This window comes from Microtus oregoni, unplaced genomic scaffold, assembly GCF_018167655.1.
Source record: "Microtus oregoni isolate MIOR12 unplaced genomic scaffold, Mior012 000004F_ref0000308, whole genome shotgun sequence".
Classification (NCBI taxonomy): Eukaryota; Metazoa; Chordata; class Mammalia; order Rodentia; family Cricetidae; genus Microtus; species Microtus oregoni.
The window spans coordinates 63,567,028-63,593,650 of NW_024543063.1; the positions used below are offsets into that span (position 1 = coordinate 63,567,028).

Below are 26,623 nucleotides of genomic sequence, written 5' to 3' on the forward strand. Positions count from 1 at the left end.
AACTTACTGCTTACTGGAGCTGGCTCTCTTTCTCCCTTGTGGGGCTCCTGGGACAAAACTCAAGTTGTCAGGACTGCATAGCAAGTCCTTTGCCCACTAAGCCATTTTGCTAGCCCAGTTTGTTTGGGTGTTTTTGTTTTGTTTATTTCTTTTTAAAAGTCCCCCCCCCCTAGTTTTTCAAGACAGGGTTTCATTGGTAGCCCTGGTTGTCCTGGAACACTCTGTAGATCATGCTGGCCTCCAATTCACAGAGATCCACCTGTTTCTGCCTCCCAAGAGTTAGGATTAAAGGTGTATACCACCAAAATTTTTATCTTAGATTTTTTTAAATTATGTGTGTATATCTGTCTGTGGGTATGTGCATATGAGTGCAGGTGCCTGCAGAGGCCCATAAAATGGCACCTATTCCCCTAGAGCTGGAATTAAAGACAGTTGTGAGCAGCAGGATGTGGGTACTGGGAACTAAACTTAGGTTCTGCAGTGCAGTACACACTCTTAACCCTTAAACCATCTCTCCAGCCTCACCCCAATAAAAATTGGTTTAAGATAAAGACCCTTGCTAATTTCTAAAATAGTGAGCAGTTTCTAACATTCCCACTTAAAACACTACCCCTACAGATTTCATTTGACAAACCAATCTTTTAAATTTTTCCAGTAGTGCTTATTCTACTATTTTATTTTTGTTTCCCTTTTTTGGTCTCCTAAAACTATCTTCTGAGAGCTGGGCATGGTAGTACACAGCTTTAATCTCAGCACTGAAGAAGCAGGTGAATTTAAGGCTGGCCTGATCTACAGAGCAAGTTGCAGGCCAATCAGGGCTAAAAAAGAATAGTTGCTGAGCTGTCAAGAGCACCTGCTGTTCTTACAGAGAACCTCTGACAGAGGTCCAGTTCCCAGCACCCACATCTGACAGCTCACAACTGCCTGTTGCTCCAGCTCCTAGGAATCTGATGCCTTGTTCTGACTTCCTAGGCACCACAACACACACAGCACATGCACACACACATAAAGTAAATTTTAATAAGAAAAAAAAGTACCTACTAAACCTAGGAGATGCTTTGCTAGAAGGAATTTTCTTCTTCCCTTTCTGGAAATATGCAGAATTAATAAAGGGAGCTGGATAGAGAAGAAGCCCTTTCAGGTGTTTCTCTGCCTGCACCCAGCATTCTGCCCAGCTGCCTACTCTCTGCTGTTTACTCCTGCAGAACGGAGGGTTCTCAATGGCTCTCTAGACCACCACAAAGAAGGTAGGAAGCTAAAGACAAGTGCTGGACTCCATATCCTCAGCTCCCATGAAAGGGACATTGCCCTCACTGAAAGGTCAATCACTTTTTTGTTGTTGTTGGGGTTGTTTGTTTTCGAGACGTGATTTCTTTGTGTAATCCTGGTTGTTCTGTAATTCACTCTGTAGACCAGGCTGGCCTTGAACTCAGAGTGCCTGTGCCTCCTGAGTGTTGAGATTAAAGGCATGCGCCACCACCTGGTGGGGGCTTAGAATAAAGGTTTCTAAGATGTAACATATTACACATACCCACATAACTAACTGCCTTCCTCCCTTTCAAAACAAAACAATTCAGAACTGACCAGGCATGGTGGCATACACCTCTGAATCCAGACCCGGGAGTCAGATCTCTGAGCATCAGAGGTTAGCCTGATCTATACTGCAAGTTCCAGACTAGTCAGAGGTACATAGTAAGGCCCTGTCTCAAAAAGAAAACAAATCAAAATACCAAAAAGCCCTGCAGAATTATTAGGTGTAAGTATTAGTCACAGATTTAAAGAAGTTCCATACAGGCGCTGGCGAGATGGCTCAGAGGATAAGAGCATTGGTTGCTCTTTCAGAGGTCCTGAGTTCAATTCCCAGCAACCACATGGTGGCTCACAACCATCTGTAATGGGATCTGGTGCCCTCTTCTGTCCCACAGGGATACAGGCAGGCATAATATTGTATATATAATAAATAAATCTTAAAAAAAAAAAGAAGTTCCATATAAACAGAACTCCACAATACATTTATGTAAGTAACAGAAAGATAGCAATCACTGCTGTATAGCAGACAGGCTGTCCTGAACAAGACAACACACGAACAAATGAGCGCTTTCTTCACTTACCTACGGAAACAGCCAGGTCAACACTGGTGGGGAACCTACGCAAGAACTTTAACACAATCTCCAAACACCCTTCTTTGTTGAATATAGACACTGCTCTACTACTGCATTCACTAAATTGAAGGGGAAAAACAAGTTTTACCGTTTATATTTTAACATTAAGAAATCAACCACAGACAACGAGGAAAAAATAATTATGCTTTATAAAATCAATAATCGGAGTCAAACACCCCCACGTTTATAAAGAAACGGCCATTCTTAGTCATAGTGCATGGCAACACCAGTGTTTCATCTCCATCACAGTGGGATCTTTCAGCCGATCTCTTTAGAGAAGCTTAGAGCTGGAAGAGCCTCAGCAATCATCTCATCCAACTTCCGATTTTGCAAACTTAAGAAAACCCAAGAAGCACAGGAGAGGCAGTACATCTGAAATCCTGCATGCTGGTGTGCTGGCACCTGGCCCAGGGCCTCAACTCCTTGTGCAGACTGTTGTTTTTCCACGATCACTTAATAATGAGTCCAAGTAAGGAAAAGGGGTCTATCACATAAAAAACAACATTTTTAACTGAAAAAGCATATTTACTCACTCCTAGACTGAAATTATAATTTCATCAAGCAGAGTTTTCAATCTTCAGAGAAATTCTTCTAATAAGTAGTTTTGAAATTATAGAACTCGTTTTAAATAAAAAAGCTATCAATACCACTTATATATATACACACTAAAACCAGGGTAAAAGGAATGAATAGTTTTACTCGTTTCTAGAAAATAATCTCAATGTAAACATATACATAACAGACTAACAGAGCGAACAGGTGACTATATTATTTTTTTTTTAGGTGACTACATTATTATACATGCTATCCAAGTAAACATATTTTCTGCTAGCTATCTAGTGGCTCCAGTACTAAGCTACAGTCAAGAAGGCAGAGCATGTATCAATAAAGAAATGGAAACTGGGAAACAAAAGTCTAGGAACTATGTAACTGTAGTGGATAACTACATGGTGAAGATGGAACTCACAGGCAGTTAAGAAAAAACATTTACTTTGGATTATAGATATATTAGGCTCTTTTCAAAGAAAATATTATTTAAACTCCCAGTTCAAGCCTCATGTGGTGGCTCACACCTATAAGTCCAGGACATGGGAAATAGGAAAAATGGGTCAGGAATTCAAGGTCATCCTTAGCTATATAGCAAGTGTCAGGCTAACCTGGACCACACCTGTCTCAAAAAATAAAGATAAAAAGAGCTAGAAAGACGACACAGTGGTTAAGAGTGCTATTTTTGTAGAGACCTGAGTTCAATTCCCAGCACTATCAATTAGAGGCTGATAACCATCTCTAACTCCAGATTTCTGGCCTGGGAGGGTAGCAGCACTCATATGCACATACCTGCACACATATACATAACTAAAAATAATAAGTATTTTTTTAAAAAAATCCAGGTTGGGGAAAAAATTACAGTGGTAGACCATGTGTTTAGTGCTTAGCAGCCATGAAATTCAGAGTTTCAAACAACCAAATTATATGACATAAAGTAAAAGATTGTCGGTACACAGAAAAACACCCATCAGTTGCTCATGTACCATTTCTTTTAGCCAGTCTGTAATCCCAAGCAGAAGACCAAGGTAAGGGGATCATGAGTTCAAAACCAGACATTACATAGTGAGACCCTGGGGTGGGGGGGCGGTGAAAGAAGGGAGGGAGAGAAAAGAAAGCAAAAAAACAAAAAAGGAAAAACTAAAAAAAAAAGGGGGGGAGTCATTTTCTCAAATCTTTTGCCCATTTCTGGTGGGATGGAATAAATCTACTAGTTTAAGACAAAATTACAGACAGACTCAGACTGGTATATTGGGAGCTTTTCAAGGTCTAACTCGATCTTATATTCTAAGAAACACTACTTTTAGGTGAAAATAAGGACTATCATTCTGTGATAATCACAGATATAAAATCAGAAAAGTGCTTCCAGGCTTTCTTTCTAGCTACTGTCATTCCCAGCTGAGGTCCACTCCATCCTAACCAGCAACATGGAAAAACAATGGCCTTGTTTCCTACTCAATCCCAGAGCTTCTCTTGGGAATCTACTTCCTATTCAAAAGCATCAGGCAATGTCTGTGGGCCTTTTTTTATTCCAGATATCAACACAGTCTGCCCTGGGCTGATGAAGAGGATGAGTCTCAAATCACCAGGCATTATCACCTACAAAGTATCAGCATCACAGTTACAGGAGGTGCCTACAGCTTAACAGAAAGAGCAGCAGGCTGAGCAGTGGTGCAGTAAGAAGCTGTTCTTGGAAGGCTCCTTACCATATATTCCACAGCACATTCACAGCCTCGTTGGCTATGCTCTCAATGGAATTTCTGTTCGTATCAGTTTTCTCCTGTGGAGACATCTCATTTGAATCCAGTCCAGCACTACACTGCAACCAAACAGCACGATTAGCACCTTGGTTCAAAAGATTAACTAAGCAAAAAAGCTAACATTAGCAAAGAATTACAAAAGCAAAAGCACCATAAATTACAGTGGTTAACAAACATATGGTCATATGCACATTTCCCAAAATGATGCATCCCTTGCAGGTGGAGAGAGAGTTCAGTTAAGAGTGATCTACTGGGCTGGCAGTGGAAGCAGAGGCAGGTGGATCTGAGTTCAAGGCCAGTCTGGTCTACAGAGTGAATTCCAGGACAGCCAGGGCTACACAGAGAAACCCAAACAAACAAAAGGAGTATTGTGTTTGTCCAGAGGAAGGGCGTGTACTGCCCTTTCAGAAGACCTGGGTTCAGTTCCCAGTATCCATATCAGTTGATACACAACTATTTGTTACTCTAACTCCAAGGGATCTGACACCCTCTTCTAGCCTCTGAAGGCACCTGCAGACACATGACATTCACTCACACAGACATGTACACAAAAATAAACAAAATAAAATAAATACTATTCTGAGCATCTTACATATATTAAGTAATTAATCCTCACAACAAACTATTAGCTGGGCGATGGTGGCGCACGCCTTTAATCCCAGCACTCGGGAGGCAGAGGCAGGCGGATCTCTGTGAGACCAGCCTGGTCTACAAGAGCTAGTTCCAGGACAGGCTCCAAAGCCACAGAGAAACCCTGTCTTGAAAAACCAAAAAAAAAAAAAAAAAAAAAAAAAACAACTATTAACCTTTATCTCAACATAAGTAAGGAAATAAGATACACAGAAGCTGATGAAGATGCAGCTGAGCATATGGCGCAGTTGGGCTTCAGCTGCAGACTCTCTAGGCCTCAAAGCTGGTGCCCTTAAGCTCTGTGCAGAAGTGCCTTGAGTACAGTACATGGCACTCTCCAAAGCAGGTCTTCTGAGTCTTGAACTTCTTATGGGGAGGCTACCATCTACATGGAAGAAGGTTCTATAGCATCCCTGACCTCTGCCCACTGGATGCCAGCAGCATAGTGCCAAATGTCCCCATAGGGCAAAATCACCTCCAATACAGAATCACTATTCTAAAGGGAAAGGACTGATGTTGCACATCCAAACTGGGTCTTTTATGCAGTATCAAGTGAAAACTGGCTATACATAGATAAGCGGAAGAAAGGCATGACAGACTAAGACCTATAAGAGCCCACTGTCCTTAACCAATGAGGTAAATCATATATATGAATGATGTAATATTAAGCATGAGGGTGCAATATAATCTTTATAAGTTCATATGTCTGTTTCTTGGGTGTATCATCATATAACCAGGTATAATAATACCTGCCTTGGACTTGGGATACAGTTGAATGGAAAAGCACCTGACTTTAGGTGGCACAAAGATTTGAGTTCCAGCTCCAGCACAGGAAAAGAAAAGGAAAAAAAGACTGTCTCATTGGACTGCTGTGAAGATTAAATTATATACATACATAAGTGAGCGATAAAGAAATATGGAGCTTGAATTCTAACGGGGAAAGTCTGCATAGCTTTAGAAACGGCTCTTCTAATCATCATAAAGGACACAATAATAAAGATTGGTATTAGTAAAGCCTGTGTACTGTCAGTTTCCAGGAAAAGGAATGAAACTGCCACGAAGTTTAAAGGGAACTCAGGACTCATGACACAAAAGTACTGGGGGAAAAATCCACCTGCCGTGTCTCCTAAGAGCTCCCCTTAGAAGCCATCCCTCGGGCCTCGTTAAACACCACATACCTCTTTCAGCAGTGCCACCAGAGGTGTCATGATGTCCTTAGCCACCATGTCATCACAGACTTCAAAACCTCCACAAGCACTGAGATTCCTACATAAGAAATTTAAACACGTTTTACTTTCAAGTCATACATGACAAAATACAACTAAGCTCCCAAATGTACTGTATGTTTAATCACAGCCAAAGTTTCTTTTTTTTTTTTTTTTTTTTTTTTTTTTTTTGGTTTTTCGAGACAGGGTTTCTCTGTGGTTTTGGAACCTGTCCTGGAACTAGCTCTTGTAGACCAGGCTGGTCTCGAACTCACACAGATCCGCCTGCCTCTGCCTCCCGAGTGCTGGGATTAAAGGCGTGCGCCACCACCGCCCGGCCACAGCCAAAGTTTCTGAGGAAAAAATGTATTTGTCATAAGCTGGAAAACAAGCCTACAGATTTTCAACTGTCTGCTCTTTATCACAACACATAACTTCGTTGTCTTAGTCACTGTCAAGGCAACTTTTTAAAGGAAAGCATTCAACTGGAGCTGGTTTACAGTTTCAGAGGCTTAGTCCATTATCATCATGGCTGGAGCACGGTGGGATGCATGGCGCTGGAGCAGTAGCTGAGAGCTACATTCTGATTCATGGACAGAGACGCTGGCCTGGTGTGAGCTTTTGAAACCTTGAAGCCTACAGACAGTGACACACCTCATCTATAATCCCACACCCACTCCAACAAGCCCCCCCCCCCTTTTCTGGTTTTTCAAGACAGGGATTCTGTCTAGCCTTGGCTGCACTAGAACTTGCTCTGTAGATCAGGCTGACCTTAAACTCACAGAACTCCACCTGCCTCTACCTACAGAGTTCTGAGATTAATGGAAAGCACCACCATTCCTGGGCTGGCCATACCTCTTAATCCTTTTCAAATAATGCCACTCCCTGGTGACTAAGCATTTAAACATATGAGCCTGTGAGAGCCATTCTTACATCAACCCACCATACCCCAACTAACAGAATTCTCTGTAATTGCTACTGGTTGTATTGATACATATATGCATTATTTGGTTAATAATAATCAACAGATTTTTCTCCAGGGACAGGGTTTCCCTGTGTAGCCTTGGCTGTCCTAGAACTAGCACAGTAGACCAGACTGGCCTTGAACTCAGGTGACTGGCCAGCCATCTGTCTCTCAAGTGGTGGGGTTAAAGGCAGGCACAACTACACCAGGCAATAAACAAGAGATTATTATCAGAAACCTTCCTCAACAGACCTAAGATTTACTAAGGCCAGAAATTACACCTGTACTCCCCACTACACCATTCCCCAAGCCTAGTCCAATGACTGGCACACAGGCACTCCATCGCTGCTTGCCTAACTGAAACAATACACACAGCCAAATCTGTCAGAGTCCAAAAGTTAAGGTCCAGCCCCCTCTACAGTTCACTCTCTGCATAGCCATCGGAGTGGCTTTTTCAAAAGGTAGGCTTCATCACTCGGGTTTAGAAGAAATCCTTCAACTCAGGAGCCGCAGCAACTATAATCGCCACCTCCTCCCCTCAGTCACATTAACTTCTGTGTAGCGTCTATCCGCCCTCGGCCTCACGTCTCTGGCATGGCTCTTCCTCCTATACCGAATGCTCTCCACCCTATTTTCCCATGTCCGGTTCTCCGGTCCTCTGGTCTCCGTTTATAAATGCCATCTAGAGGACACCCCAGTGCAACTCCCCTAGCCTGTCGTTTACAGCAATTCTCATTAATACCAGTTTACTTTTTGCTAGTTTCCAGACACCCTCTCAATGGAGCTCCTGCAAAGACAAGGATCTTGGCTGTCCTGCTAACATCCTGCATGCTGAAATATCGGTATACTTAGAGCCATCCAGTCAGGGACTTTATAGCGCGCTTTGGAAGGGAAAAAGGCATCAGGTTTGAGGACAGGTGAAGTAGCCAGGTGTATACAAACAAGGTGCGTGACCTGTGGCTCCCGGGGTCCTTCGGAACCCGAACTCCTACCTCTATCCGCTGCAAACCTGAGATCGCAGGGAGGTTTTTCTCTCCGCATTAGTAGAGAACGCAGCGGGAGAGGGTGTGATGGGTTTGTTTGCTCGCAGGGACACCGCCTCGGACCCTCTCCAACTCACCTCAGAGCTCCAGCCGCCGTCTCCCTGACCGCCAGACTGGGGTCCAGCAGCAGAGGCCCGAGCCGGCGGACAGCATCGCGGCGCGCCAAGTCTGGCAGCGCCGGGCGCTGCTGCACAAGCCGGGCCAGCCCCGCGCAGGCGCACTCGCGGACCTCGGCGCTCGGGTGCTGGAGCTGCGGGAACCAAGACGTCAGAGGTGGGAAGTGAGCACGCGCGCCGCAGCCCCGCTCCCGCGGACACCCTGCCGCAAGCCGCCCCGAGCCCGGTCAAGCCATCGACCCACCTTTTCCAGAAGCTCCGCCGCTGGTCCGTCGTCCTCCTCGTCTTCGGTCCCATTCGCCACGGCCGCCGCCTCGGCCTGACAGCTACCAGTAGGGGAGAACTGAGGTCTCTTGAAGCGCTTCGTCCGACTCTTACCCATGGCGACGGAGGCCGCGGGGAGAGACCGGGAATGGAAGACAGCAACAGACGATGGGGGCCGCCGGCCCAACGAACACTTCAGTCTCCGGCACTACCTGGCGTCCTTCCTAAGCTGGACCGGGCTGACGGCCTGAGTACACATGGAAAAGCTACGCGCCTGCGCACGGCGCGTCGGGAGCGAGGAGAGGGCGGGCACAGGGAGTGCGCATGCGTGTAAAGCGGTGTGGGCGGGGCCACTCCTGACAGGGGGTGGAGCACTGGCTTTTCCTGGGAATGTTAACACACCCACTCCACCCGAGAAATTCAAGGCTTCTAATCCAACTGTTCCAAAGACCCGTTCTATCTCAGTGTAACCTAGTCACAAAGACGGGACTGTCTACCAAAAAGGATAACATTCCTTACTATGCCATGTTTAAGATAGAATCACATCAGGGAAGCCTCTCAACCTTAAGGTGCAAAGAACCCATGGAGCTACCAAAAATATATATCTTAATTCCTTGATCTCTCACCTGGACACAGGACCAAAGTAGTCTTCGCTTGTCCTGATCATGCCTCTCCATGTCCACCCTATGAACTTTTCAAAATATTCTTCCATGGTTATTATATTCATTGTCCTCAAAACTTCTCAATGGCTTCTCTTCCTCGGGATAGTTTTCAAAAATTTAGGCTAGGCTGCCTCATCTCACTTCACTCCTGTGTCCTGGTCCCTTTAATAATGTTCTTTAGGGGCTGGAGATGTGGCTCAGCAGTTAAGAGCACTGATTGCTCTTCCAGAGGACCTGGATTAAATTCCAAGCACCCACATGACAGCTCACAACTGTCTGAAAATGCAGTTTCATAAGATCTGACACCTTCACACCAATGCACATAAAATAAAGTTAAATAAATCATTTAAAAAATTAAAAACAATAATGTTCATTAGGGCCCAGGGTTTTACATAAGCCTCTTTTCCCCCAACCTCCTGAATCAGTGGACACAAGAGAATATATATATATATATATATTTTTTTTTATTTATTTTATTTATTTATTTATTTTGGTTTGAGACAGGGTTTCTCTGTGTTGCCCTGGCTGTCCTGGAACTCACTCAAACTCAGAGAGATCCATCTGCCTCTACCTCCTGAGTTCAGGGATTTAAAGTGAGCCCCCATGTCTAGTTAAGAGGCATTTCTTTATGGGTACCTCTTCTGACTTCAGTCAGAGATCTATCTTGAGACTCACCTGTTCTTTTGCTTCATAGCACAATTAAGAATTGTCACCTAAACTAGGCGGTGATGGCGCACACCTTGAATCCCAGCACTCAGGAAGTAGAGGCAGGTGGATGTCTGTGAGTTCGAGGCCAGCCTGGTTTACAGAATGAGTTCCAGCACAGGTTCCAAAGCTACACAGAGAAACCCTGTCCCAAAAACACAAAAAAAGTCACCTTCTGCTTCTATATGTAGTGGCACAACTGCTGTCTTCCGAGATGGACAGTTACATCTAGTAAGGACACGATCCCATTCCCACACATCAGTCCTCCCAACACTAACTGCCTCCAGGCTAAAATAAAAAACTAAACCAGGCAGTGGTGGTGCATGCCTTTAAATCCAAAACTTGGGAGGCAGAGGCAGGTGGATGTCTGTGAGTTTGAGGCCAACCTGATCTACAAGAGCTAGTTCCAGGACAGGCTTCAAAGCTACAGTACAGAAACCCTATCTTGAAAAAGAAAAAAATCCTGTCTAAAGGAAGTAGTGGCACATCCTTTAATCTTAGCACTTGGGAGGCAGAGGTGGGTGGATCTCTGAATTCAAGGCCAGCCTGGTCTACAGAGTGAGTTCCAGGATAGCCAAAGCTACATAATGGGACCATGCCTCATAAAAATTGTGGGAACCGTATTATCCTGAGGCTGGAGAGATGGTTCAGCACTCTTGGAGAGGACAGTTTTGATCCCCACCACCTACATGGTGGCTCATAACCATATGCAACTGCAGTCCCAGGAAGTCTGATATCCTCTTTTGGACTCTGTGGGCACCAGATAGACATGTTGTATACACGCAGGCAAAACATAAATACCTAAAGAATTGAAAATAATTATGGCTGCTTGCTTTGCACTGGGTGGGTGGGTGGGGGACAACATCCCTGTAATCATCCTAAATCAAAAACTTAGGACACTGAAGGATTGCCTGAGCCCAGGAATTCAAGATTGACTTATGAAACAGTGAGGCCTGGTCTCAAAATGAACATCTACAGTACAAAACAAGACACAACAATGAATAGAAAAACAGAAAAGAGGAAAGCTCAAACCTCTGGCACTGTAGCAGGATGCTGCTTCTTAGAGCCAGTGGGCTCTAAGCACCACGTTTATTTATATAGTCAGATATAGCTCTTCTAGGAGCCAGGTTCTTATTAAACACTCAAACTTCCCTGTCCCCAGTACTAAAGGTCTTAAATCTTCTTCAGCTTTACACTCTTGGAGGAAATTACCAATCTAGGCCTGTAAAAACAACATGCATCTCCTTAGTAAAAGCCAAGCAATATTAGACCACAATGAATAAGACATGAAGAAGGCTAATAGTCTAGAATAGTACTGACAACTATGTTTGGTCTACAGGACAGAGTTACAGTAAGACAGCTAGGAGCTAGAGCTGGCTCAGCGGGTAAGAGCAGTAAGAGCACTGGCTGCTTTTAAAGAGGTTGAGGTTCAATTCCCAGTCCCCACATGGTGGTTCATCACCATCTGTAACACCAGTTCCAGTTTCTGATGCCCTTTTCTTAACTGCACAGGCAAAAGGCATGTAAGTGGTGCTCAGACATACATGAAGGCAGAACACTCATACACACACACAAAAAAGTAAAATTTCTTATTTGGAATTAGCTTGTATCTAATATACAGAATACATTTACATATTTTTTAGTTGCAGACACAATAAACCAAAGAAAAACTCTAATCACTGGTTATATATAAAATATTTATTTTTGCACATATTTAGCTACAGAATTTACAGAAAATAACACAATGCAGAACATATAGAATACCCTCTTAGAGAATTCTTAGAAGCAGAGGGTTTTATTGCTGCAATTCAAAGAATACAATTTATTGAAAGGAAAGTCAAGATGAAAAAGTATTAGTTAAATGGCAACTTTAATTCAATGGTTTTGTCCTATCATTCAAATTTAGTTTCATATTGGATGAAATTTAAAATATTGCTCATGAAATAATTTAACCTTTTCAAAATCTTCTAATAAACAGGTAAAAAGGCACCACTAGTCCATTAAGTATTTACAGCAATCCCACAGTTTCGTTTCAAGGGCTACGTAGTACATGTTGCTGTTGCGCATACACAGTATGCCATCACGACTCTCCAGCAGTGAGGACTGCAGGCTCTGGCTTGGGATGTGGTTCCAGTGTTACTGGTGATGGACTGGGCCCATCAGCTACACCAGGACAGTACTGGTCTAACACGTCTACCTCAGCATAAAATCCAGTCACCTAAAATAATGACTGTCAAATTCCCAGGCAACACGTAATTTAACTTGTACATTCAGAAGACTTTGGGGTGTTTTTTTAAATTCTTTTTTAAAAAAGTAATTTAGTGTTAAGTGAGAACAATTTACTGAAAAATATAACAATAGTTGCCAGAATTTAGTATTGGGATTAACAAAAATTGTGGAAACATGTATAAAATTTCAACATAGTAGAGATGAGGTTTTCTCAGTCTAAGTGGAGCCTGGTATTCCCCGCAGCACGATGGAAGGAGGCGCTGAGAGTGAAAGGCGCATAATAGCCAGGTTTAAGGAGCCGTGGAGATGCCAAGCAGATGGTTTCTGAAATACTGGTGCAGGAGAGCAAAGTCCAAACATTTTCCTCTTGGTTTAACATTGGCATTGATTTGCTATTTACAGTAGTTTGCAAAAATACATTATAAAAACTGAATGAGGTTTGGTTTCTAAGTTTAACTTAGTAACATACACACATACTTCATCTGCAAAACTCTGCAGGAGCTGAAGTACTAAAGTGACACTAACACTGAACACAGGTAACCAAAGGTACTGAAGCACTGAGCGCTCAGTCTTCTTCATTGAGACAATCTGGGCAAATATTGCACGCGTCTTGTCAGTTGTTGCTAAACCATCACATATCCAATTCCAAGAGGAATCCTTGGTGGCGTTTTGCTCTGTCACTTATTTGAAGAAAGACTGGTTCAGGTTCCCTAGCAATAGTGCAGATTGTCATTGAACGTGAGGTCTAGGTTTCAAAATTAGCTTTCCTGTCTGTAAAAAGGGAAAAAAGAAAAAGTCAATTCACAGTTCTATTAAAAACACCAGCAGTTACTTATAGACCTTAAAGGGAACTGGAGGGCCATGGTTTAGCACTTGCTGCCTGCCAAGCTTGATAACCAGAGTGCAGCCCCCAGAACCAAAACGGTAGAAGCAGAGAACTACTGCACATCTCTTTCCCACTGGCACCATGGCATACGGTATGTACATACTTGGGTGCCCAGGCGCACAAACACACATGATCAGTCATTCAATAAAGATGTAAAACTTTCTGTTAAAGGTCATCTAATGGAGCCAGTGAGATGGCTCAGTGGGGAAAGGCTCCTGCTGACAGGTCTGACAAAATCAGTTCAGTTCCCAGAACCCAAAGTAGAAGGAGAAAAAAAAGATTTGTGGGAGTTGTCCTCTCATCTCCCCTGCTTGGATGACATAGTAAATTCCAGGCCAGCCTGTCTCAAAATTAAAAATAATAATAAATAAAATAAGAAAGATTCAATTGTCAACCCCACCAATTTGGTTTTTTTTTAAATATTTTATTTATTTATTATGTATACAGTGTTCTGTCTGTGTGTATGCCTGCAGGCCAGAAGAGGGCACCAGACCCCATTACGGATGGTTGTGAGCCACCATGTGGTTGCTGGGAACTGAACTCAGGACCTTTGGAAGAGCAGACAATGCTCTTAACCACTGAGCCATCTCTCTAGTCCCCAACCCCACCAATTTGTTTGGCACCCCTGACTGCAGTCCTGGCTGGTTTAGAACTTGCTATGTAAACCAGGCTAGTCTCTTCCTCCTGAGTGCAGGGGTTAAGGGTGTGTGCCAACAAGCCTGACTAAGAGATTTCAGGTATAATCTTGTTTGGTTCAGATAAGGAATTGCTATGGAGTCCAGGCTGGCCTTCATCCATTTACTGATTTTTGTTTTTTTTGGTGGCAGTGGGTTTTTGTTTTGTTTTGTTTTTAGACAGTATTTTTATCTTCAGGCTAGTCTCAAATTTGTATATAGCTAAGGGAGAGCCTTAAACTTTGATTTTCCTGCTTCCACCTCCCAAGTGCTGGGATTACAGGTGTAAACCATGCCCGGTTTCACATGGTGTTAGAGATCAAACCCAAGGCTTTACACGTGATAAACAAGCACTCAGTTACAACTTCCAACTGAGCTACACCCAAGACCTTGGCTTCACACTCTCTTCATTTGCCTCAGTTCCCTAGTACCGAGATTACAGGTGTATGCCACCAAGCCTGACCCACAGGACCCAAAGGTCTGTTTTCCTAAAGCTAAACAGGTCCACTAAGCATTTTTACTATTTTGAAACAGGGTCTCACTATATAGATTAGGGTGGCCTTGAATTTGAAGTAATCCTCTTGCCTCCCATGGGCAGAGATTATAGATGTCAACAACATAACTGGCTACAGGTATATTCTAATGAAAAAATACTTACATCATCACAAGACATATTGTATTCTGCTAGTATCGTTCGGCATCGAGCAGCTATTCTGAATCATTGTGGTCAAAGGAAAATTGCCAATGCGAAGCAAGCATCTCTTACGGTTTAGACGTGAAATGTTGCCCCCAAGGGCTCATGTGCTAAAGGCTAGGTTGAGGTAAAGGTTAAAGGTTAGCCATCGGCATGTTGAGGTAACTGAATAATGAAGGGACAAACTTCCTCAATAGATAAATCCACCTATGTTTCATAGCTAAGGAGGGGGTAACTTTAAAAGCATATTTTGTTACTGAACCTTCACTGTGTCTGGCCACCATGAGGTGAGTGGGTTTGTTTTACCCCACGTTTCTTGCCATGATGTGCTGCCTTACCATGGCCAAAATACAACAGAGCTAACCAAGCATGGACTGAGCCCTCCGAAATCACGAGCCATGACAAATCTTCTCACGTAGTTTGTCTTGGAGTTGGAATGTGATTAACAAGGCTTCTAACAACGACTTAGATAACATGGAAGGTTCTTCAGCTTAGTTCAGAAGACAAAATTAAACTCCAGGTAAAGGATACATTGATGGTGCAACTACTCTTTTGTGTATGCCAGCAAAGAACAAGCCTATTAGAGTTATACAGCTAATTGTGAAAAATGGATGATTCCACAAGGACGTGAAGAAGGACACCTGTAAGAGAAAAGTGTGAGATTAAGAATCTTAGGGCCTACACAGACATGCACAATGTTTTATCACGTCAACTATAAGGGTGTGAAGACTTCCAACAACTCTATTTCTTATTGCTGTGCTATGATAACAGAACACATGCTTTATCTTCTTTGTATGGCAGGATTGCACAGCATTGTCATCCATGCCAAACTCTAGGCCACTTCAAATTCATTCCTATAATCAGAAAGCCACCCCACCAAAAAAATCCTCAACTTTCTGTTCAATGAATGTAGATTAGGCCTTTAATGTCTTCTTCCCCCGAACCCCCGACAGGGTTTTTTGATTTAGTCCTAGCTTTCCTGGAACTCTCTGTAGACCAGGCTGGCCTTGAACTCAGAGGTACACCTGCCTCTGCCTCCTGAGTGAGTGCTGGGATTAAAAGCAGTGCCACCCCTGCCCTGCTGGAGGCCTTTAGTCTCAATGAAAACACAGATTAAATCTGATTTAATTATTTCCCCGTCAAAAAGCTTCAAGGCTGGGAACAGTGTCGGTAATGAAACTACCTAATTTCAATGCTCAGGAGGTAGAGGCAAGTGGATCTTGTGAGTTCAAGACCAGCCTGGGCTAATAGCTGTATAGTGAGACTCTGTCTCAAAAAACTAAAACCAACAAAAGTTACCTTAAGAGAGTGAGGCCAGCTCTGTCATTCACAACCAAGTCCCAGACTAATCTTCATCTCCCTTCCCACCCTCCACACAAATGCCAACTTCCCTATTAGCTTAATTTCTACAACGCCTTCATTACCTTTGCTTGAAATGAATAAATAATGTTTATTTGAATTTTTTGTTTTTTGTTTTTTGTTTTTTTGAGACAGGGTTTCCCTGCAGTTTTGGTGCCTGCCCTGCCTTGTAGACCAGTCTGGCCTTGAACTCACAGAGATCTGTCCACCTCTGCCTGGGATTAAAGGCATGCGCCACCACTGCCCGGTTTATTTGAATTTTTAAAAATGAAGCTGTTTTAAAGCTTCTTGAAAAATGAAATAAAAAATATTAAGTAAAAAAAGTTTCTTTTGAAGTTATTAGAATTGTGGTGGCCATGGACACTGAAGCAACAAAAACTGGTTAGTAGGAATCTGTAAAGATCTAGAAAGACTGAGAGAGAAAGGACTTCCTTCAGATCTGGGCATATTGAAACGACTATAAAAAATCTGGAAATGCACAACTCTAAGACTATGTAGAGTGACAAGAGTCCAGGATCCATACTAGAACAAGAGAGGGCACAAAAAGCAGAAGGCTTGGAAATGGAAACATAGCAAAGTAAAAAGATAAACATATAGCCTGTCTAGAAAAAGAAAGTAAACGGATTGGTAAGTACATAGGAAAAACAATGGAGGGAAGCACAGTACTTTCTCCACAGGAGAGATCTCACGGTTTATGATGGAAAGCTAAACACACATACGCGCACACACATGCAAGACAAAGAAATGGACTAGGCATATAATTCAACAAGGACAAATGAAAGAACAAGGCTTAAAACACCAGGAGGGAAATATTTCTGAGATGAGGTGATGCTGAAGACAAGCTAAAGTTCCAGAGGACTTCCTTTTCTTTCTGTTTTGGGAAACAGGGTCTTGCTACATAGCCCCTGCTGACCTGGTATTTAAATTGTAGCCATGGCAGCCTAGAACTCACAGTATCTCCTATGATTTAGCCTCCCACGCACAGGGGACATAGGCATAAGCCTCCACGCTCGCCTCTGAAGAACTATCGCTTTACAATCTCTGAGCTTTAACTGGCCAGCAAGATGGTTATATAGGTAAAGGTACTTGCCACCAACTCTGATAACCTGAGTTCAATCCTCAGGACCCACATGGTAGAAGAAGAGAGCTAATTCCCAAAGTGTCTTCCGTCTTCCACAAGAGGAGCAAACACACACACACACACACACACACACACACACAATATATATATATAGTGTGTGTGTGTGTGTATGTAATTTAAGGAATCTGAGGGGTTTTTGTTTGTTTGTTTGTTGGAGACAGGGTCTTTCTGTGTATCCTTGGCTGCCCCAGAACTTGCTCTGTAAACTAGGTTGGCCTCAAACTCAAGAAACCCTACTGCCTCTGCCTCCCAAGTGCTGGAATTAAAGGTGTGGCTGAAAATCTGAGCTTCGATTCCTACAAGATGGCTATGTGCCTGGACAATGTTGGCACATACAGTACTTTGTAAATGTGTGTATAGTCTGTGTGTGCACTCACTTGTTCCTCTATTACCTCCACCCTATTTTTTAGGATAAGGTCTCTCACTGAACTGGCCGACTAGCAAGCTCTGGGATCCTTCTACGTCATCAACCCTGTCCTCCCCCAGCTCTAGGGTTACAGACAGGTTACAGACACGGACTGCCACATCTGGTTCCACGTGACTGTAGGAGTTATGAACTTGGGTCCTGATGCTTACACAGCAAATATTCAATCATTTCTCCAGTTCTGATATTTTATAGTCTAAAAATTGTCATTTTACTGTTGCTATTTAGCAACAATGTCTCACCATGCAGCCCAGGTTGGCTTCTATCACTCAAATGTCCTGGTTCAGTCTCTCATGATGTCAAGATTACAGAACTGCACCCCTGGCTTTATGTTCTTACTTTAACTAGGGCAGTTGTATTAGCCTCCTTCCTTCCCTCCAGGGCGACAACCAATGACATCTAAACAGCAGTTTCTTCTTTCAGAAGTTTGCAGCATCTTTGTACTCCCTGGCTTTTGTATTTGTACCTTCTGCTTCAGACACAATTGCTGGTTAGAACTCTCATCAGGTTTGGGTTATTAAACACTGAAGTAAAAAGAACCAACCCTGAGGCTAAAAGCGATCTTCTTACCTAATTTAGAAATATTAACTACACAGTTTTGGGCCTATTTCCGATTACATTTAATTCTTCGTTTTATTAAGATCTCAACTAGCTGAAATCAGCTTACATTTTTCTCAATTAGAAGTAGACTCATTTCCCAAGATAGAACTTTTTTAATCATCTTGCCAGCCTCCTTCTACCCTCCCCTACAGATGAGTACCAAGTACAGCCTTCAGATCAGATTTTATAAATGAACTCACAGGAGAGTTTCCTATCTGCCACAAAACCCCTTCTATTAACACAAATTCCAACACCAACCTCCCCTGCTTCCTGTCCTTTTCCATCTCCCCTCAGTGAGAGTCGGGTGGGAGGGGGTACATCCTAAACAACCCCCTGGCTGTCTGAATTGCCAACCAGATTGATGACAAAAGCCTTATCATTGGGCTTCCCTTTCTGTATAACTTAAAAAGTAGAAAATAAATCTACAGATGTAGTCTACTTAATTATAACTACAGCCAGGTGGTGCATTTTAATCCTAACACTCAGGAGGTAAAGGCAAGAGATCACTGTGAGTTCGAGGCCAGCCTGGTTTACACAGAGAGTTCCAGGACAATCAGGGCTGTTACACAGAGAAACATTTTCATTCTCAAAAATAAAAAAAAAAAAAGGAGAGCCTATTTTTAAGAAAATCATAAGACTGAACTTAAAGCTGGAGAGAGGCGATGAAAGAGAAGCCTGAGACTAGCCCAGTGTGTGTGTGTGGGGGTGTACCTAGAATCCTGAGACTAGCCCAGTGTGTGTGTGGGGGGTGTACCTAGAATCCTGAGACTAGCCCAGTGTGTGTGTGGGGGGGGTGTACCTAGAATCCTGAGACTAGCCCAGTGTGGGGATGTGTACCTAGAATCCTGAGACTAGCCTAGTGTGTGGGGGGGTGTGTACCTAGAAGCCTGAGACTAGCCCAGTGTGGGGGTGTGTACCTAGAATCCTGAGACTAGCCCAGTGTGGGGGTGTGTACCTAGAATCCTGAGACTAGCCCAGTGTGTGTGGGGGTGTGTGCCTAGAATCCCAGTATTCGGGAGGCAGAGGCAGAGGCAGGTGGATCTCTCTAAGTTTGAAGTTAGTTTGGTCTATACAGCTACATAGTGAGACCTTGCCTTGAAGGAAAAAAAATAAAAACCAAAGAAAGAAACAAAAAACAAAAGAATGAAAAACACAAAACTGCAGATTTTCTAATAAAAAAAGATTGAACTTGAAACGAAGGTACAGTAAGAGGTGGAAACTTCAGAAACATTTTATCAAATAATCCTTCCAGAGCTAACATTATGAGATCTGATATTGCATTTGGTACAGCGAAGCTTGTGCAGTGCCCAGCGGGAGTTCTCTCGGTGTTCTCCATATTAAACTGCAGGCAAGAACCGTGGAAGGACCAATGTGGAGAAAGAAAAGCTTTGCTGACTTGAGGAGCTTGCACTCTCTCTTCAATGACAATGAAAACACAAGGAATTAATTGTGACTCCAAAGATCAGGTCACCTAGAGATCAACTTATAACTCAATTCTGTCAACTTCGCTGAGTTACGTGGCCTAGAGATCAGTGACTTGGTTCCTCCCTGATATTGGCCACCTGGTCTAATCTGTTTACCAGTGACATTTGTCTTTGTATCTTTTTCCTGGCATTTCAAATGCTTTATGGGATGCAGAAAGGTAATAAATAATTTACTAAATTACAGTATTTAAAATCTGGTACTGAATCAGGTAGTGTGGCACACACCTTTAATCCCAGCACTGAGGAGGCAGAGGCAAGTGGATCTCTGTGAGTTCGAGGCCAGCCTGATCTACAGAACTTGTTCCAGGACAGCCAGGGCTACATAGAGAAACTGTCTCAAAATAAACAAACAAAGAAAAACAAAAAGAAAGATAACTAACTTATAAAGTCAGCTAGAGCTTTACTTAAGCAAACAATTACCGAGCATGTCATTAATATGAGATTCAAGTCATTAGTAGCAGGCACAGGCAGGTTGGCATCGTATTTCATTATTAGCATCATACATTTAGTATCTCATTTAATCTGCTAAAGGTTTTAAAACAAAATGTCTACCTTTTGTGTCTCAGGATCTATTAGCCAGTTCCAGGCACCAGTAGCTGTACAGACAGACACCACTATAAGAAGCACTGGTGAAAGATAAACAGAAAATTAGTAAGCAAACACACCCTTCATCCCTTCATGTCTTGATACCCCTTCCATCGGTTCCTGACAGACACAGCCAAAGAATGCAGCACTTGATCAAACAGAGCAATGACTAGGCTCAAGAGTCAGACTTGCCATCTTGAGGAACTCTCTTCAACATTCTGAACCCTAGGAATGGGGAATTACAGCAACTTCTTCTTGGTTAGGATTCATGAGAATGAAGTCTAAAACTTAAAACCAAGAATTTCAAGCTAAGACTCAATGTTATAGAGCTTTCATTGTGGTTTTGCAGATCCTGTAAACTCACACTGAAAAGAGAAAGCCCTCCCATTTTCTAATGGGAGCACACAAAGGCCCCTTTCTGAGCCACACTGCAGTCCTGTGATTCCTAGCCAGGCAGACAACTGCTGCTGAGTTAAACAAAGGGCAGTGTTGGAGTCACTGAGTGTGATGTCACTGGTGAGCAGACCAGTCAGTACTGGTTTTTAAAAGGGGAGTAAAGAAAGGACTTAAAACTGGGCGGTGGTGGTGCAGGCCTTTAACATTAGCACTGGGGAGGCAGAGGCAGGAGGACCTCTGTGAGTTCGAGGCCAACCTGGTCTAAGAGTGAGTTCTAGGACAGACTCCAAAGCTACACAGAGAAACCCTATCTCGAAAAATAAAAAAAAATAAAAAATAAAAAAAGGACTTAAAGAAATTTCTAAGGCTAGTAGAAACCAGAAAGGGTTAAGTTTTTTCCCACTAAGCTTTTTTTTTTCAAATTCTACATTTGTTCAGTTGTGTGTGTGTATGTATGGCGTGTGTGTATGTGTGTGTGTGCGCCATGGTGCACATGTCAAGGTCAGAGGTACTTGTGCGAGCTGGTTGTCTCCCTACACCAGATGGCTCCTGGGAATTGAACTTAAGTCATCAAGCTTGGCAGCAATCACCTTTACCTGCTTAGCCATTTGCTAGACACCCTCACCTTTTAAAATCTAAATAAATTATAAATTGAAGAATAGATAATATTAATAAAAAAGAACAAAAGGATATTGTGACTAAGCAAATGCTGTGGGACAATAGTCTGTACCCTGTCACTTGCATTATTTTTAATAAAATGCTGACTGGCCAGTAGATAGGCAGAAAGTATAGCCAGGGTGACGGCAACCAGGCAGGAAGTAGAAGCATGGCAAGAAGAATTATGGGAAGAGGAAAGTTTCAGTCTGCAGTTTTGACCCAGATGCAGAGGAAGCAAGATGTGTCTGCCTCACCAAAAAAGGTACCAAGTCATGTGGCTAACACAGACAAGAATTATGGGCTAATATAAGTTATAAGAGTTAATAAGAAGCCTGAGATACTAAATCTCAGAGTCCAGCTTCCCACAGCTAGTCCAAAGCTGAGTGGTATACATATCTGTGGTCCCAACAATGGAAAGCAGAAGTAGGAGAGTCACTTGAGCCTAGTAATTGGAGGCCAGCCTGAGCAAGATAGAAAGATCCCATATCCAAAAAGATAAGGAATGGAGGGAGGAGGGAAAAAAGACAATTTGTCTCAATATAGATGAGCAAAACATTCTCTTGACTATATCAATGCTTTTATATTTGATCACATTTCCCATTCTGCCCCTTCCTTGGAGCAATAACTAGAACTCATTCAAATCATACTGTGTAGCCTTCACAATACTTAGGAATAGGAATAGGCAGTAGTAAGGTAAAAGTCTTTTCTGGGTCAGGCTCCAAAGCATACCATTAGGCTATATTAAACATCAGCTAAGGAGGTATCAAGATGGCTCATCTGACAATAGGGCTTGCCATCAAGTCTTGTAACCTGAGTTCAATTCCCAGGACTCACAAGGTGGCTGGAAAAAACTGTCTCCCACAAGTTGTCCTCTGACCTCAACATGGGCTGTGGCACGTTAGTGAACCTGTACGCAAGCACACATGCCAACAATATATGCAATATAATATTTTTAAAAAATATATTAAAAGAAATATAACCTCTGCTTTTTAAGTATCTATGTAATTCTATCTGTATGTACCTGTGTGTATACATGTACACTATATGTATGCAAGGCCTGCATAGGTCAGAGGATTGTGAGTCACCATGTTGATGCTCAGAACCAAACTCAGGTCCTCTGCTGAGCCATCTATTCAGCCCTGTTTTAATCTTATAGGTACAACTGAATGATTTCTTTTTAAAGCAAGAGCTTTGTAGATGCTAAGCACATGGTCTACCAGAGTCATCCTCAAGTCAAAATATGATTTTTCTTTTTTTGAAAAAGATTTATTATCTTAAATTATGTCTATTTGTATGTGTGTATCCATATAGGCTTGTGCACATGTCTGCAGAATATAAAAGAGGGTGTCGGATCCCTGGGACTGGAGTTACAGATGGCTGACATGAGTTCTGGGAATGGGATGAGTCCTCTACAAGATCAGGATGCACTCTCAATCACCAGCTCCAAAATATGATTTTTCTTAACAAAATTATATTTCAATAGCTTGTAGGCAAATTGTGTTTTCCTGGGGGTTTTTTGTTTTGTTTTGCTTTTTCCTTCAAGACAGGGTAACTCACTCTGTAGACCAGGCTGGCCTTGAACTCAGGAGCTGTGCCTGCCTTTGCTTCCAAAGTACTGGAACCCAAGGCATACAGCATCACCAGCGAGCTGTTTAATTTATTGTATGAGACAGAGTAGCTCACTTAATCTGAAGCTCACTAGCTACTAACATTTTTATTGACTGTTTTTTTTATCAGTTATAACATTTAATAAAAAAACATTTATCTTGGGCTGGAGAGGTGGCTCAGCAGTTAAGAGCATTGGCTGCTCTTCCAGAAGTCCTAGGTTCAATTCCCAGCACCGACACAACAACTTACAACCCTCTGTAATTCCAGTCCGAGAGATCTAGTGCCCTTTTCTAGCCTCTTTGGACATTGCACACACACATAGTAACACAGATATACATGCAAGCAAAAAAGAAAACAATTATACACATAAAATATGATTTTTTTTGGGGGGGGGGCCAGACAGTTCAGCAGATAAGAGCACTTTCTGTTCTCACAGAGAACCTGGGTTCAGTCCCCAGCACTCACACAGTGAGTGGCTTACAATCACTAGAGACTCCAGTTCCAGGGTATATGGTACCCTCTTCTGGATTCTGCAGGTACCTGGCATGCACACACGTATATGCAGACCAAACACTAATATACTTAAAACTTTTTAAAATATGTATGTATTTTCATAGAAAAATAAAAATTCAGCCAGGCAGTGGTGGTACATACCTTTAATCCCAGTACTTGGGAGGCAAAGGCAGATGGATCTCTGTGAGTTCAAGGCAGCCTGATCTACAAAGCAAGTTCCAGGACAACCAGGTTGTTACACAGAGAAACCCTGTCTCAGTTCCCACTCTGCCCACCAAAAAAAGGGATGGAGAGATGGCTCATAGATTAAAAGCACTGGCTGCTCTTCCAGAGGTCCTAAGTTCAATTCCCAGCACCCACATAGTGGCTCACAACCATCTATAATAAGATCTGATGCCCTCCTCTGACGTGTATATACATAATAAATAAATCATATGTGTGTGTGTATAAAAAGGCTGGGCAGTGGTGGTGAATGCCTTTAATCCCAGCACTTGGGAGGTGGAGGCAGGAGGATCTCTGTGAGTCTGAGGCCAGCCAGGTCTACAGAACAAGTTCCAGGACAGGCTCCAAAGCTACATAGAAACCTTGTCTTGGAAAAAAAAGAAAGAAAAGAAAAGAAAAGAATAAAATAGAATAGAAAAAAAAATCAACCATATAAAATAGTCTGTCCTTTTATGGTAGCCAGTTATAATTTTTTTCTTTAAAAAATCATTTGTTGTGCGTGTATATATGCATGACATGTACAGGCGCGGATGCATGTGGAGGTCAGAAAACTCCGTGGAGTCCATCCTCTCCTTGGCCATTTAAATGGCTTCTGAGGGGGCTGGAGAGATGGCTCAGTGGTTAAGAGCATTGCCTGCTCTTCCAAAGGCCCTGAGTTCAATTCCCAGCAACCACATGGTGGCTCACAATCATCTGTAAAGAGGTCTGGTGCCCTCTTCTGGCCTGCAGACATGCACACAGACAGAATATTGTATACTAAATAAATAAATAAATAAATAAGATCCTTAAATGGCTTCTGAGGATGAAACTGAGGTCTAAACTCTACTGCATGCACCCAGGCCATCTTGCTAGTCTATAATTTTCTTTTCTTAAGCATTTCTTTGTAATACATTGTTGACAGTGTTAAGTAGCATATTTAAAAGGTGTCTAAACACAGAAATTTGATAGCTGAGTAAAACAAGCCTTTATTAGTCCAAAGTATGAAATAAATTAGTAATAAAGTTATCAGCGGCACCTCCTTTTCCCCTAGAAAGCATTCGGCAACTTACTTCTCCAGCGTCCAGTGGCAGGTTGCAAGCAATGAATATACTCAGTAAGTCTTCTTTCGAAAGCCTTGAGATCTAGGCAAAGAGAATTCAGTTCTCTACCTACGCTTTCCAGTTTGAACTTATTAAAATGAAATTTTATGTCGGTAACGGCTACAGGCCTTACACATCCAATCCCATACGTCATACCCTCTTTGCTTATAATGACAGTTTTATGGACACAACAAAAACATCACTTTGCTTTCATTCCAGCTTCTGGAAACCAGTTGGTCTACATTTAGAAGCTTGAAAAATAGTATAAGGAAGACCAGCCGGAGCCAAAAGCTGGAATCGGGGAGCTGCAAATAAAAGAAGCAAAATCCAGCTGAGTTCCGATTCTGTGCAACCACGAACTTTCTGTTGAAACATCAAAACCCATGAGGGTTGCAATTATCCGATTCAGGCCCTAGCTCTCATCATTAATGGATGGCTCTGTAGTATGGGCTTACTAGACTTCCGTAGACAGGTAACGGTTGTACAAAGACACTCCCTCCCCTCCTCGGAACGAGTGACCGGTGATCGTCCCGGCAGCAGCGAGCACCTACGTCTTGGGCGCACCTCTGAATGAAGTGGGGTGCTATTTCCACAGTGGAGTTTTTGTAAAACTTTGCAAGGCCAAGAGCACTCCGAAACCCCGGCAATTACCGGAAGCCAAAGGAAGAAATTCGGGTTACGGCTCGAGGGGTTGTCAGACAAAAAGAACATGAATCCGCACTCGACAACAAGCAAGGGCTCGTCAATGAGAAGCCCCCACCCCCACCCCGGGGGCCCAAGCGGGAAGAAGGTGGTACCCCTCCGCGGCCGTGCGCCCCGGGTCCCCGGCACGCCGCCCTCGCGACCCCGTCCGCCTCGGGACTGGGCGGGCGACACACTCTACCTTCCGCCTGTTCCAGCGAGTTCATGTCGGGCGGCAGCTCCGGTCACCGCTGCTGCCAGGTCCGCATCGCAGCCCTCCGTCCCCGCCCGGCCGGCAGCACCAACTCCCACCTCTAACCGCTCCCCTCGGCCCCTCCCCTTCGCACCGCCCTCTTCTAGAAACGCTGTGTTTATTGGGTATCTTTGGAAGACCGCTTAACTAAAGTAGTTTTCTATTGGCTAATTTCAGCAAACGCTTTCGGGGACCTAGCGTTAGACGTTCAGCGGGAAGGGCCAAGAATAGCAGGCAGTCGGACAGGTATAGCCATGGTGCCGCCTGCTGCCTCGGGGAGGAACTGCATCCCGGAAAAGCGTACTTCATTTTTACACATTCCCTTGGTTTCTTTCTTACTTCTTTCAGTCTCTAAACAGTGATTGAGAGCCCACTACCTTCTGAGCAGTATTCTGGTTGCTAAGGAGAGATCAACAAGCTGTCCTTGCTCTCAAGGAACTAAGGAAAACTAAAATAATGTTCAGCGGTCAGTAACCACAGAATAGATTTCCTTGACTAATGGTACCGCTTTCTTAGAAAGGCAACTCCTTAGAGGACTTCTGTCTTGGTTATTTTCTTCTCATGTCATCCGATATTCATAAGTAATAAAGAATGCAAAGTATAAGCCTCAGTAACTATAACAAGAATATGTACAAGGTTAGAAAAATGGATATTTGATTATAATGTCCTGTTTATTTCCTAGTGGTCATTGATTCATTCAAGAAGTATTTATTGCGTGACGCACTAAACATTGTGTTTATCTGAGATACAATTATGACGGTGGTAGATAAGATTGCAGTCCTCAAGGCGAAAGGTCGCAGGGAGCAGTAAGCATGCAAACATTGATTGATTTTAGATAAGAGGAGTTCTGTGGAGGAAACAGATAATAAATGATGGAACTGAAAGGAGTTTATTGCAAGTGTTGCGAGGACATTTGTGCTGTGGACCCCAAGATGACAGAAAAGATCAGGGCTGAGCAGATCTTGAGCGACACTGCCCTGTTTCCCAAATTGATATATTGTGTATTTTTCCTACGACTTCTCCCATGCCACCTGTTTGTTACTGGCTTTGCACGCGCGTGCACACACACACACACACATCA

The 26,623-nt window shown here is 43.0% G+C and overlaps 2 protein-coding genes across 3 annotated transcripts in view; both read right to left on the reverse strand.

Annotated features, from left to right (window-relative positions):
• The window catches only part of Heatr3 (HEAT repeat containing 3), a 39,724-nt gene extending 30,767 nt beyond the window's left edge, over positions 1 to 8,957 (reverse strand). Inside the window, exons 1-5 of one of the 2 annotated variants that reach the window (XM_041650658.1) lie at positions 8,671 to 8,957; positions 8,388 to 8,560; positions 6,277 to 6,364; positions 4,415 to 4,527; positions 2,112 to 2,221 (exon numbers count right to left, since the gene is read on the reverse strand). In XM_041650658.1, the coding sequence (XP_041506592.1) occupies positions 2,112 to 2,221; positions 4,415 to 4,527; positions 6,277 to 6,364; positions 8,388 to 8,560; positions 8,671 to 8,808 (622 nt within the window). In that variant the 5' untranslated portion in view covers positions 8,809 to 8,957. Of the gene's footprint in view, positions 1 to 2,111; positions 2,222 to 4,414; positions 4,528 to 6,276; positions 6,365 to 8,387; positions 8,561 to 8,670 lie in introns of those variants that run through there. The other variant, XM_041650659.1, reaches the window with a different exon arrangement.
• Positions 8,958 to 11,740: 2,783 nt separating this feature from the next.
• Cnep1r1 (CTD nuclear envelope phosphatase 1 regulatory subunit 1) lies at positions 11,741 to 25,619 on the reverse strand. The gene is made up of 6 exons (XM_041650067.1): positions 25,492 to 25,619; positions 24,579 to 24,650; positions 20,101 to 20,174; positions 15,072 to 15,181; positions 14,505 to 14,559; positions 11,741 to 13,057 (listed from the first exon to the last, which is right to left on the reverse strand). The coding sequence occupies exons 1-6, from the start codon at positions 25,514 to 25,516 to the stop codon at positions 13,016 to 13,018; spliced, it is 378 nt and encodes a 125-aa protein (XP_041506001.1). The 5' UTR covers positions 25,517 to 25,619; the 3' UTR covers positions 11,741 to 13,015.
• Between the last annotated feature and the right edge of the window lie 1,004 nt (positions 25,620 to 26,623).

Coding starts and splice junctions, on each gene's coding strand:
- Cnep1r1 (XM_041650067.1), bottom strand. CDS start 25,516: ATGAACTCGCTGGAACAGGCGGAAG. Junction 15,182..20,100: donor TAGATCCTGAGACACAAAAG/GTAGACATTTTG, acceptor TTTCTCTTACAG/GTGTCCTTCTTCACGTCCTT. Junction 13,058..14,504: donor ACAATATGTCTTGTGATGAT/GTAAGTATTTTT, acceptor CCCTTTTTACAG/ACAGGAAAGCTAATTTTGAA.